The following is a 12449-nucleotide window of genomic DNA, read 5'->3' on the forward strand; positions in this document are numbered from 1 at the left end:
TAACAACTTGCTATAAGATGATTATTCTTTGGTATGTGTAGGCTAGGCATAAAATTATTCCCTCTCTTTTTGGCTGTGTGTGGGCATTGGGCAGAGGCTAGGCCAACAACTTGCTAAGACACGGCGTCGTTTTGGTGTCGTTTGGACAAAACAAACTTCTGAAGGCCCGTTTCTGTCGAACTACTCCGCAGATCGAATTCCTACGTCATCTCGGCATCAACCATGGCAGCAGACAAGCTTCAACCTGTGCAAGTCCTGTATTGTGGTGGTTAGTTTGCTTTGCCTTTCCCACATCCATGATTATGAAAAGGAAGCTTCCCTCACATGGATTCAAGCTCGAGCCGTTCATCCATTATATTGGCTTTGTCGTCACAGTATGAGCCATTGCACTGTCCTGCCCTTATTTGTGCAAAAGTATCAAATGCAAGGCCCCTTGCAAAGAGCTTAGCATTGTTTGACAAGCCATCGGCTTGAGTTGGAACTAGATTTGATCCAGCTCTCACAACAAATGGCATTTTACTGTGTTTTTGTCATTGAAGTTCTTTCTTCAGGACTTCTCCATGCATTGAAAATAAAACCCTGGTCCTTGTAAGTAATTTAGTAATAACCACCAACACTTAGCTACTCTCGAAGTTTACTTGATTGTTAGGGAAAACTGTTTTTTGCAACCATTGGCTTGATTCCTTCGTAGAGAAGTCTATGAAACCAATGACAATCAATCACTTTGACCCCTTTGGGGCATGAGAAGAATAGTGGATTCCCTCTAGTGAAGAAATGCCTGCAGTGGCTGAGCTTTCAGGGGTTTGAGTGATGGATGGCCCTGCTAACCGATCCTTCTCTGAAAACTGAATAGTCCAAATTGAGTTAAATTGGCCTGTTTGATTTTTGTGAGGGGATTGGCCCTCCTTCTCTGAAAACTGAATAGTCCCAATTGAGTGAAATTGGTCTGTTTGATTTTTCTGAGGGGATTGAACTGAACTCCCCCATTGCGACTGAAAAGTTGACTCTTATTTTGATTGGTTGGGAAATTTTTTTTTGCAAGCACTGCCTTGATTCCTTTGTAGGGGAGTCCATGAAACCAATGAGAATCAATCATCTTGGGCCCTTTTGGGAAGCAGAGGGACAATGGATTGCTGCTAGTGAAGCAATGAAAGCATAGTCACATTGAACTTCGTTCCATGGCTTAAGGAACTCTGGAACGCGTTCCATGAAATGTATTATTTCTGTTTCCATTTCACAAAAATCACTTTTTAATCATATGACAGTGTCAAGCAATGCTACATTGAAATAGTTAAATGTTTTGGGCCTTGTAGCATCTTATGCTGCAAAGCTTGTCAATACATCATAGTGATGTGTTGTTCCAAAAGATTTTCAGTGCTCTCGTTCCTCTTCCGAAAGGAGTCTTGTTCCATGTATATGTTCCCGCTCCATGTGACTATGAACGAAAGGTTGCAGTGCATGAGCTTTCAAGGGTTTGAGTGATAGATGGGCCTACTAACTAAGCCTTCTCCAAGAACTGAATAATCCAAATTGAGTGAAACTTGTTTCTTTGATTCTTGTGAGGTGATTGAGCCAAACTCTCCCTTGGAACTGAGCCATCAATGGGGATTAGTAAAATGTTTCGTTGGAGAGATTGTCAACTTCTAACGTGCAATCATCACCTTGCAGCAAAGTTCTACAAAGTTTGTTTGCTAATCTAGGGTACATTGAATGTGATGTGTGCTGAACTCTAATGATAAGAGTAAGCGATTGGGTTGGGTACATGGGCAGTATACTTCTAAGTTATAACTCAGGTGCAAAGTTAATCTAGCCACTCAAAGCTAGGTAAGAATAATTTTCTTAGCAGCACTGAAAGCAGTAAAGAAATATGGAAATGACACAGGATGATTTTAAACGTTTCTGCACAGGGCAAAGTCTGACACATCTCATATCTGTGTCATCTGCGTGGAAGTAGAAAATCTGCTACAAATGCTTTCTGAAGTGCCAAAAAGTGATAATAGAAGCTGAGCTTGCTTTTTGTAGCCTCAAAAACGTTTATCAGGCAGATTGCTGCAGCCAATTGGACTGACTTTCCCTGGCCGTGATCTGCTGTTTGTGCTGGCCGACCTTCCTTGTTCAATCAACTATTGTCACAATCTGATTCATGATACAAAAAAATGGAGATGCTTGTAGCCACACCAGAAAATCACGTCCCTTGCAGCTGAACACATCTGTATTAACAACAGTAAAATGTGCCTCAAAATTCCAAAGCCAATAGGCCTTTGAAATAGTGGTATGATCCATGAAAATGCCCTTTTGACAAGGGGGGTCCGATATCACCTCTGCTCTGCTGCACATGAATAGACGAATCACATCTAAAAGTATGAAATGTGCATTAAGCCTGTAATTTCTATGGGAGAAAGTAAATCGAAATCTTCTTGGAATAATTGTCAACTTGGAGTAGAAAGTATAGAGAACCCTAAACTGAGGACTACTTTTATGGTCCATGTAAATCACATGATGTCATGGGATTTTTGACATGGAGTGTGAAAATGGGATACGTTTCGTCTTGTGAAAGAGTTCATGCTTTGTCTACAGAATGGTAAGTGACTGACTTCTTGGTCAGTGGACTTTTCTACCTTGCTCATTGTCATGATAATAGGAGTTAGTGAAGTAAAGTCTTGGGAGTTAATGACCATGTGGCTTTGAGTAGTGATTAATAGTCACTTAAATGACTTGTTATGTTGGCTATGTGGTGGAGAATGAAGCGTGAGATCAAGAGGACTATTCAACAAAGATTTAGGGGCACCAACAAGATTAGTTGGGTGGTTGTTGTCCAGCGTGGCCACAAAGGTGAAGGTGACGGTATGCTAACTGGGAGAGGACACAAGGGAAGCTGCGGGGAAGAGCCAAAGAAAGTAAGTGGGCTGGAGCCTTATGCATTGGAGAGGAGAGTACTGGGAGTTGTTTGAATAGGGGAAAATAGGGGAAGAGAAGGCAGCAAGCTGTCCTTGAAAATCTTCATCTCTTACAAGGTCTTTAAGGCACACTTGATTCTTAGTCCTGAACATCAGGGGAGCCTTCATTGATAATTAGAGAGGAGTTTTGATGAGTTTATGCTCTTCATGTGCTTTGTTTTGTGCTATGAATAATAGTCAAGAACGGGGCAGCAAGCTGGAAATGGAGATTTGATGTGCAAATAGGGCTTCTCTTGAGTTTTGCCGCTTGAATCTTGATCTCTACCTATAGTAGACATAGTATAGACAACAAAGATGAGTTTTTCTTGGATTTAGGCAGCATCTAAACTATGTTTTATTGCTGTAATAAAACTGTAATTACAAGGTTGAAATGCTTTTGAAGGCCGGTAGAGGGTATTTATAGGGAGTTATGCATTCCGATTCATGGGCCTTGTCTATGGTGGTACCACCTATCATGTTCTATTAATAGATTGATGTATGCATGAGATTTTGAGGTGTTACATACAGCTTTTGGATTATGTTTGGCAAGTATTATTTGTGTATTAGTGTGTATACTAAGCCATAGTCTTAGTTTGTGTTGGCCTGCTGTCCCAAGTGTGTGCATGTGCCTTTGTCTTGGGCACATCTATTAGATTTGTCAGATGTATTGCAGATTGATTGCTTTGCTGAGTTGTATGAAATAAAGTCACTCTATTTCACCTCTATTTGTCTCCATTAAATCTTCCAAATTCAAAATACAAGGCTGTAGCAATCAGCATCTCTTCAATACAATTCAGCCAATCGTTCTTACAATACTTGCACGATAAGACAAGAAAAATACCGGCTCCATGTATACTGAGGAACCCCATGAAAAATCACATTGTCTACATATACCTGTAAATAGGCTGATACATTATGCCCATTGAACTGCTTCATCTCATGTCCCACATCCTACAAAGCATGCACAACTATAGCATCAAGTTTTTCAGAATCATGCCTTCTTTGTTGTTGTTGGATTTGCTACTGCTGTGATTACAATAGCAAGATCACTTGCTGCATAATATCTCTTGAACCAACACCTGATGAATCTCCCATGATTACTCTACTTCCGCCGACCTTTCACATCAAGTTTACCAATGTCGAAGTATGTAGGGTTAAAGGTCTACCACAGGGGTAAGAGACAAAAGAGTGTAGGGAGATTAAGAGATGAAACACATTTGAAAGTTGCTATGCTCAGTTGGATGTGGATGACCAGTAGTTGTTGGAAAGTAAAAAAGTTGAGTTATTCTTGAAAGTTGTTGATTTGTGTTGCAAGAGAAATTGACTAATTGGCTAGAATATGAAACCTCAAAAATTGGGCTGAAATCTGAGTGGACACATGTCACCGATGTTGTAAATATGATTATGAAGCGAGAAAGGATGAGATTGAGCTTGGAACAAGGTCTATGCCTACAGCTTTTACAAAAAGTCATGAAATTGCAGCAAAGCCATCTGTATCTATGGTTGAACAACCCATTATGCTTGCTGGTCTGACCCAAATAGGAGATGTTATGGATGAACTGGTAAAAAGCTTGCATGACCTGCACTTGAATATGACAAACCTTCACTCAAAGGTTGTAAATTTGGATGAGAAAGTGGAAGAGAAGGGGCAGGCAATAGCCCAAAGGCCTGTTAGAGAAGGTTTTACAAGACAATGCATATGGTGTGATAGCTTGCAGCATGAAAAGTGGGAGTGTATGGCTTATCGTAATGTAGAAGCAAAGAACTTGGTGTTTTGTAAAGATGGAAAAATTCATGCAACTAAAACAGGGTTGTCTCTTGAGCCAAACTTTGGCAAAGGGGTTATGTAGAAGTGGTTGGAAGAATTGGCAGTAAGAAATGTGTTTGTAGGCGTACATGCTGCCAAATATGGATTGGAACTTGAGAAATCATATCTTTCTTTGCATGCATGTAAAGCTAATGCAAAATTTGGAGTATGGTCATGTGCTTTGGTTTGTGCTGAGAAGGGAGATGGCTGGGGATGAATTAATAGGTGCTAGTCAGAGTATACGAGATAAAATTGAATGGGATGCTCCCATTGATCCATTTATTGCCTATGCATATTTGGCTAAGGTGCATAATATGGATGCTATTGTTGAGGAAAAGCGAAAAAGGGATGAGGATGCAAGTTCTTTTATTGCAGGTCCTTCAAAGTACATGACACGAAGCAAGATGGAGCAATAGAAGGTTGTTGAAAAAGCTAGTCCAGAACATATAACGGAAGATGTCTTGCATGAAAAGAAGAGGAAAAAAAGAGAGGTAAGCAGCCTAGTTACCAGTTGCATTCTGACATAAAGACAATAATCGACATAAAAAAAGTGCTTGAGGAACGCATTCTTGGAAGCAGGGTTGAATTTATGTTGGCATCGCTAAGCGTGAATTCCATGACAAGATAATATATATCATTAATCGAAAAAGGCAGTTTGTAAGAGAACCTACTCAAGTATTGTTGCAGGTTGTCTTATTGATCTCTTCCTTCACGACATGAGCATGCTTTGGATTCATCGAGTAAGGTCACTGCTTTATTGGTGTTGTATCAAGAGTCATTCGAATGTAATGTGTTACGAACCTCGAATCAACTCCTTTGAGTTTGTCTAAGGACTAGGCGAACATGTCTATGTATTCTCGCAAGAGAGCTATAGACACATGTCGAGGCTTCTTCCCTTCCCTGGCTAAGTTGACTTCCTTGACTTTGGTAGGTCCTTCGATTGGTTCACTTGTCTATCCTTGTCTCTTTGTGCCCAAGAAGATCACAACCCTATCCCCTTTCTTAAATTTAGTGAAGTGCTTTGGTAGGTCTTGGGGTTTTTTTGCTGTTCAACTTCCAACCCTTATGGTTGTCCTCTCTTTTCCTCCTCCAATCGTCTGTGCCTTAGGTGAACCGGTAAGTCCGCTTCGGTGCATCTGGTTTTAGGTAGTCGGGATATCTGATCTCTGTGGCCCAGAAAGGAGAGGTGGCACAAGGAGTGCCTGGTGGAAGATGCATATACTCTGGGGGGGGGTTGGGGAGCAAAGGCCAAAGTTGACAAGCATCTGTGGTGTGTCCAGTGATGCCACAGTAGAAGCACCCAGTAGTCTGGTCATCTGTTGGTAAAGAAGCCATGGGTACCAGTGTGCCTTGCTGAAGAAGGAAGAGGTCAGTCATGAACCACGAACTGCAATGTTCGCCTCAAGGGGTGTGAGGGCAATGTGAAGCACGAATCGCAATGTTTGCCGCAAGGGGTGGGAGGGCAGTGGAAGGGCTGGAAGTGAGTTGCGAGTGGGAGGAGGATGCTACCAGTAGTAAGAGGTTGCAACCGATAGAAAAACACAGGTGAGGAGAGAGAAAGACAAAAAACGTCGGCTGTAGGAGAGAGAAAACAGCAAACGCAGGTTGTAGGAGAGAGAGAGACTAAAAAAGTAGGAAAAACCAGCAGCAGCAGTGAGTATGCTGAAATCAACTCCGAATAATGTGTGATAGGCTGGAAACAAGCGCCAGACTGTTGTAGACAGCAATGGCCAGCTTGGACTGTGATGTCCTCCACGTCCGGGGTGTGGGCAGCAGGCTGAAATACCTGAAATCTGCAAAAACGAGATTGTTTTCTGAATGGAGAGTGATCATAACAGTTGCTCTACTGTAAACAGCTGCAAACTACTTGTGGAAGACTGGAAACAAGCGCCAGACTGTAGATGACAGTAAGGGACAGCTGAGACTGTGATGTCCTCCGCGAAAGGGGTGGGGCAGCAAGCTGAAAACACCTAAAACTTACAAAAACGAGATTTTGATGCAACAGACGAAGAAGAGAAGTGGATGCTAAACCTGCCACCGGTCTTTGCCTTCACTAGAGTGGAGGATCTTTGCCACTGTTTGAGCACATCCGGCTTTGATACCATGTCAAAAGATGTCGTACTAGCGGAGACAGTAGGGTTTGCGGGGAGGAACACGGAGTGAACTCGGCAAACATGGAGAAGAGAAGGGAAGAGAGAAGAAACTCTGATGAATGGAATGATAAAGTTCTGAATTATGGAGTGAATGCAATACAAGGGAACAAGGGTGCCATAGCACAAGGAAGATGATGAAGACAGCCGCGAACCACGAACTGCAATGTCCTTCTAAAGGGGTGTGAGGGTAGTGGAGAGGTTGGAGAGAAGAGGTAACGAACTGAATGAATCAGCCGTAAAGAATGAGAGAGAGAGTGGCCTATAAATAGGCATAGTCAGTCTAGGGTGGCACCCTTTTTTGGGTTTGCAAACCCTAAACGCAAAACGCAGAAACACAAACTGCCGGTGAAGGGTTTCTTAACATATGTGACATATGCTTCGCTAGAGTTGCATAAGGTTGACATGTGGGCACCCAAAAAAGGGAAGAGGATTAGGATATGCAAAAAGAGAAATGTTGAAGAGGTCTATCCACTGGCGAGTCAGATAAAATATGAGTAGATTGACAGAGACGAGGAAAAGGAAGTGACAGACATTGAAGATGCAGTTGAAGATGAGTTGATGTATGAACTTGGGATGCTTGGTGGATTTACATGGATTGGAATGTTACAGAAGCTATCATTGCCAGGGATGGATGTTGAGGGATACATGTAGGATAGAATGCTAGTGCTCTTGATGCCTTACAATTTGGGTGGGAATAGTTGGACTTGCAACATAAAGATGACACGTGTTTGGGTTTTTGTTCCCAGTGGGCTACTTGTGTGGCACCTCTGGAGGACGTGCAGGTTTGGAGGGGGTGGATGACATGGGATTTTTGACATGGAGTGTGAAAATGGGATACGTTTTGTCTTGTGAAAGAGTTCATGCTTTGTCTACATGATGGTAAGTGATAGATTTCTTGGTCAATGGACTTTTCTACCTTGCTCATTGTCATGATAATAGGAGTTAGTCAAGTAAAGTCTTGGGTGTTAATGACCATGTGGCTTTGAGTAGTGATTAGTAGTCATTTAAAGGACTTGTTATGTGGGCTATCTGGTGGAGAATGAAGCGTGAGATTAAGAAAATTATTCAACATAGATTTAGGGGCACCAATAAGACGAGTTGGGCGGATGATGTCCAACATGGCCACAAAGGTGAAGGTGACGGTATGCTAATTGGGAGAGGATACAAGGGAAAAGTGGGGGAAGAGCCAAAGAAAGTAAGTGGGCTGGAGGCTCATGCATTGGAGAGGAGAGTATTGGGATTTTTTTGAATAGGGGAAAACAGGGAAATCAAAGACAGCAAGCTGTCCTTGAAGATCTTCATCTCTTCCAAGGTGTTTGAGGCAATCTCTCATTTGATTCTTGGTCCCGAACACCAGGGGAGCCTTGATTTATTATTAACGAGAAGTTTTGATGAGTTTATACTCTTCATGTGGAGTTTTTTGGGCTATAGATAACAGTCAAGAACAGGGTAGCAAGCTGGAAATGGAGATTTGATGTGAAAATAGGGCTCCTCTTGAGTTTTGCTGCTTGATTCTTGATCTCTACCTTTGGTAGACATAGTATAGACAACAAAGATAGAGTTTCTCTTGGATTTGGGGCAGCATTTAAACCATGTTTTACTGCTGTAATAAAACTGTAATTACAAGGCTAAAGTGCTTTTGAAGGCTTGTAGAGAGTATTTACAGGGATTTATGCATTTTGATTCATGGATCTTGTCTATGGTGGTGCCACCTATCACGTTCCATCAATAGATTGATGTATGCACGAGATTTTGAGGTGTTACCTACAGCTTTTGGATTATATTCAGCAGCGATTATTCATGTATTAGTGTGTATACTGAGCCATAGTCTCAGTTTGTGCTGGCCTATCATCCCAAGTGTGTGCATGTGCCTTTGTCTTGGGCATATCTATCAAATGTGTCAGATGTATTGCAGATTGATTGCTTTGCTGGTTTGTATAAAATGAACTCACTCGGTTTCACCTCTATCTATCTCCATTGAATCTTCAAAATTCAAAATTCTATTTCTTTTATCTTGTTCTGTATCTCAATCTCCCTACACCCCTCCGTCTCTTACCGCTGCGGTATACATTCAACCCTACATGCTCTGACAATGAGTAATTAAGAATTTCCATGGTTCTATGTACAAGCTTTTTGGCTAAGGATGCTTTGCATTGCTTGCTCAAAGACTATTAAAGTGTGTAATGAAGGAAAATAACCATGCAAGTACAAAAGCGAGGTAGAAAATACAAGATGATAGCCACGAGTAAGTGTAGTGTGCAAGTGAGGTCATTGTTAATAGAGGAGATGTACGCCCCCACCATGTGGTGTTTGGGTCAGAAGGCAAAGAATTGAGGGTAGCATAAGGGTTTACATAGCGAAAGTAATTGTCTTGGTACTAGAAGTGTCAGACCACAACATGATTGGCCACAAACCAATTAGCTGGACCCTAGTGTTTTAGAGGGGGTTTTCCAAGAATGTAAAGAGCTTCTTCATTGGCTGTCTATATCGGTGGATTTCATTGACATTGGCATTTCTCTTGCCACCCTAGGATCCGTTTCTTCCTTGACCTTCTGCCACATCTAGGATCTAAGAGAGAGTGTTAGCAGTCATGTTTGTCATGCTTTGTCATTTGTTGCTTGTGCGCCTTAGTTTGAGTTAGACGAGGATTCATGGAGCTTTGACATGTATGCCATGTATATTAATGGGGGAGGCTACTCACTCTAGAGTGGCTGTCTGAGTGCATTTTTATGCGTTCTTTCGTTCGTTAGGTTCCAATGTGTTTTCCACGGCCAGTTTTTGCATTTCCCAAGCTGTCCACACTTGTCGGACATTGTCCTTTCTAGTCGGGATTTTTTGGTGGCCATCTGGCAATTGTCAGGTATTTAATGTGCCACGACTGGAATTAATGGCATTTCCAGCCAAAGGTTGGCCAGTTTAGGGATTTTGTGGCTATTTATAGCTGTCCCCCACTTCGCAGTCATTGATCACGATTAGTCTTCTTCCTCTAGTAGGTGCACACTCTGACACTCCATCTCCCCGTGCTTGGTGCTGCTATTGTCATCAGCTTGATTTGGTGCGATGTTGTGGGCTTCGTGCAAGGACTAATCAGTCCCCTTCCGCTTTACCATTTGTATTAGCATTTTTCTTGTTCAGTGCAGATCTCATTTTTCTTTTCTTGCAGTCTCTCTTTGTTCCTTTGTCTTTGTTTCTGTTCCTTTCTGTTGCATACTCTGACACATACATCTTGAGCTTCGTCCATATTGCTGAAGCAATCCTGCAAGAGGTGACTGGTGGTAGAACTTCTTTAGAGATACAATGAAGAAGAGTAGAATATGCATGGGCATCATCAAAATCCTATGTAAGCATAACTTCTTCAGAGTTGTCTTCGTTGAAATCAGTTGGAAGAGGAGTGGGGTGCTCATGATGCTCAAAAGCTCTAGAAACAATGTACCATAATCGCTTCTCCACAAACCATGCTTTCATAACAGCCCTCCATGTTAGGTAATTAGGGTCGTGTAGTTTGTCATTAGTAGAACAGCAAGGGGAGCCATCTGGAAAGGATTGGAAGATAAAATAAAGGAAAGAAGAGGAGAGAGAGAGTACAGCTAGAGTACAACACAAACTGGAGTTCCCACATGCAATGTAGGACAAGCTGATCACAAAAAGAAAACAAATGCTGAAAACAAGAGAACATGAGACAATCATGTACAACAGTAAGTAAGAGAAAGCTGCCTTAGAGAATCCTGCATAAAGAAGGGGAATGTAGCCTATAGAGCGTGCTCTTCTACCAACCTATCGCTAAAACAACTCTAGAAGAAGAATCCTCCATAAACATGGCTTGCTTGGTGAAGACAACTCGAGTACTAAGACTTTAAGGCGTGAAATGGAGCACGAGGAATGATCTGGTAATAATGGTAAAGTGCTAACACTACTAATAGGCACTGAACAAATGTCACCAATAGTGACAAGACCCTCAGATGGATGAAGATCCTATAGCAAATCGCATTGTGGAGTCATATGACTCAAAGCACCACCATTATTGTAAATGGAAACAAAAATAGGAAGGAAGAAGAATAAATGTATTGAATGACTTGGTTTCTCAACAATCAGGGTAATAATGAAGTTCCAAAGATTAAAGGTGTCCAATATACACTCCACCTTGCAGGACTAAAGGGAGCAATTAGATCCATCAAGGCGATTTTTGGGTAAGGAAGGTAGCACGGGCACTTGAATAGGGGGTGCTATCATGGGCAATACGCGGGTCAGTAGTACATGCCTTGTGAGACATATGGAAGCAGGAGGAGGAGAAGGGGGCTCCGATCTCTTGGACCTAATAGAGGGAGAACGAGGCCCTGAAGGTCAATATTCATGATGAGATGACCAGTGGGATCGCCAAGTAGGAGAAGGAGAAAGAAGCCCCTCTTTAGAATTGCCAAAAGCATTGAACTGCTAATAATCCATCTTTGTAAACCTGCAAAGGTCACTAGGAAAATTTGAATATTGGTGTCAGGGAGCTCGAATGGTGGGAAAATCAGCTATACCCTGCAAGATAGAGTTGTAGATGTCATGTACACTTTGTAGAGGGTCCAAACAATGCAAAAAATTGTGTTCTTCGTGACAATTCTACTCCAAACAGCAACCTAAGTGTGGTTTTCTCTTTGTAGAACCTGGAGTCCTCATTTTGTCGATGATACCATGTGAGAGTGTGCAATGGAAAAGGAAACATGAACATGGAGAGAGAAAGGAAGAAGAAGAATGCAATGAAAGAAGAGAATGGAAGGGGACTTGCAAAAGCGGATGAAACTGCTTTGAACTTTTTTTTGTGGGTATTTTTCCATTTCGATTGAGTCTTTGTGTTGTATGAAGCATTTGTGCCCCAAGAAAAATGAAAGGCATGGTCAGATCCAACATACCACAAAACAGACAAGCTATCCCAACTACCCATGGGTGGTGATGAAGAAGATATGGGGGGTATGTGAGTAGAGCTGCCACTAAAATTGCATATGGAGATTGCCATGTGAGCTGCCATGAATATGGTGGATCTAGAGTCGACCACTCTTTGATTGAAAAGGAATAAATGCGCACAAATGCATATTTACAAGCACAGAATGTCAATACACGTGGAAATGCAAAGGGCATAGGTCACACTCAAGTAAAATATGATGCAAATGGTGCCACTTGCGCTTGTAGGAAAATAGTTCTTGGTAATATGAATAATGATAATTATACAAAGTTCAATAATAATGTCCATGAAGCAAAAGTAATCAAAACCTTGTAAACACCAAGAAAGCCGCCCCCTCTCACAATTGGATAGTGGAAGGGAAAGCTAAGAGGGACCTCATCTCCCCATCAAGTTGAAGTAGAAGGGGAGGGAGCATGTATGCCGATCTTGGGTAGCAAATACTGAAGATTTGGATGGTTGATTGGTTTGGTCAAAATGTTTGCAAGATTATTCGATGAAGGTACAAACTCTAGACGGATGGTGCCTAGCTCAGTTTGATCTTTGGTGAAGTGGTAGTGTACTCCAATGTGCTTCGTCCACAGACTAATGATGGGGTTACTAGCAAGTGC

At 41.9% G+C, this 12449-nt stretch overlaps 1 protein-coding gene across 1 annotated transcript in view; it reads left to right on the forward strand.

Moving 5' to 3' along the window:
- The first annotated feature begins 56 nt into the window (after nucleotides 1-56).
- Nucleotides 57-12449, forward strand: part of LOC148041977 (Translation initiation factor SUI1 family protein) — a 40744-nt gene continuing 28351 nt past the window's right edge. The window contains exon 1 of the mRNA XM_087684628.1: nucleotides 57-268. Within this exon, the coding sequence (XP_087540754.1) occupies nucleotides 223-268 (46 nt within the window). The 5' untranslated portion in view covers nucleotides 57-222. The remainder of the gene's footprint in view (nucleotides 269-12449) is intronic.

The sequence above is a fragment of the Lygodium microphyllum genome, chromosome 1, assembly GCF_053477565.2.
Source record: "Lygodium microphyllum isolate KBCC chromosome 1, Lygodium_microphyllum_v1.1.10, whole genome shotgun sequence".
Taxonomy (NCBI): domain Eukaryota; kingdom Viridiplantae; phylum Streptophyta; class Polypodiopsida; order Schizaeales; family Lygodiaceae; genus Lygodium; species Lygodium microphyllum.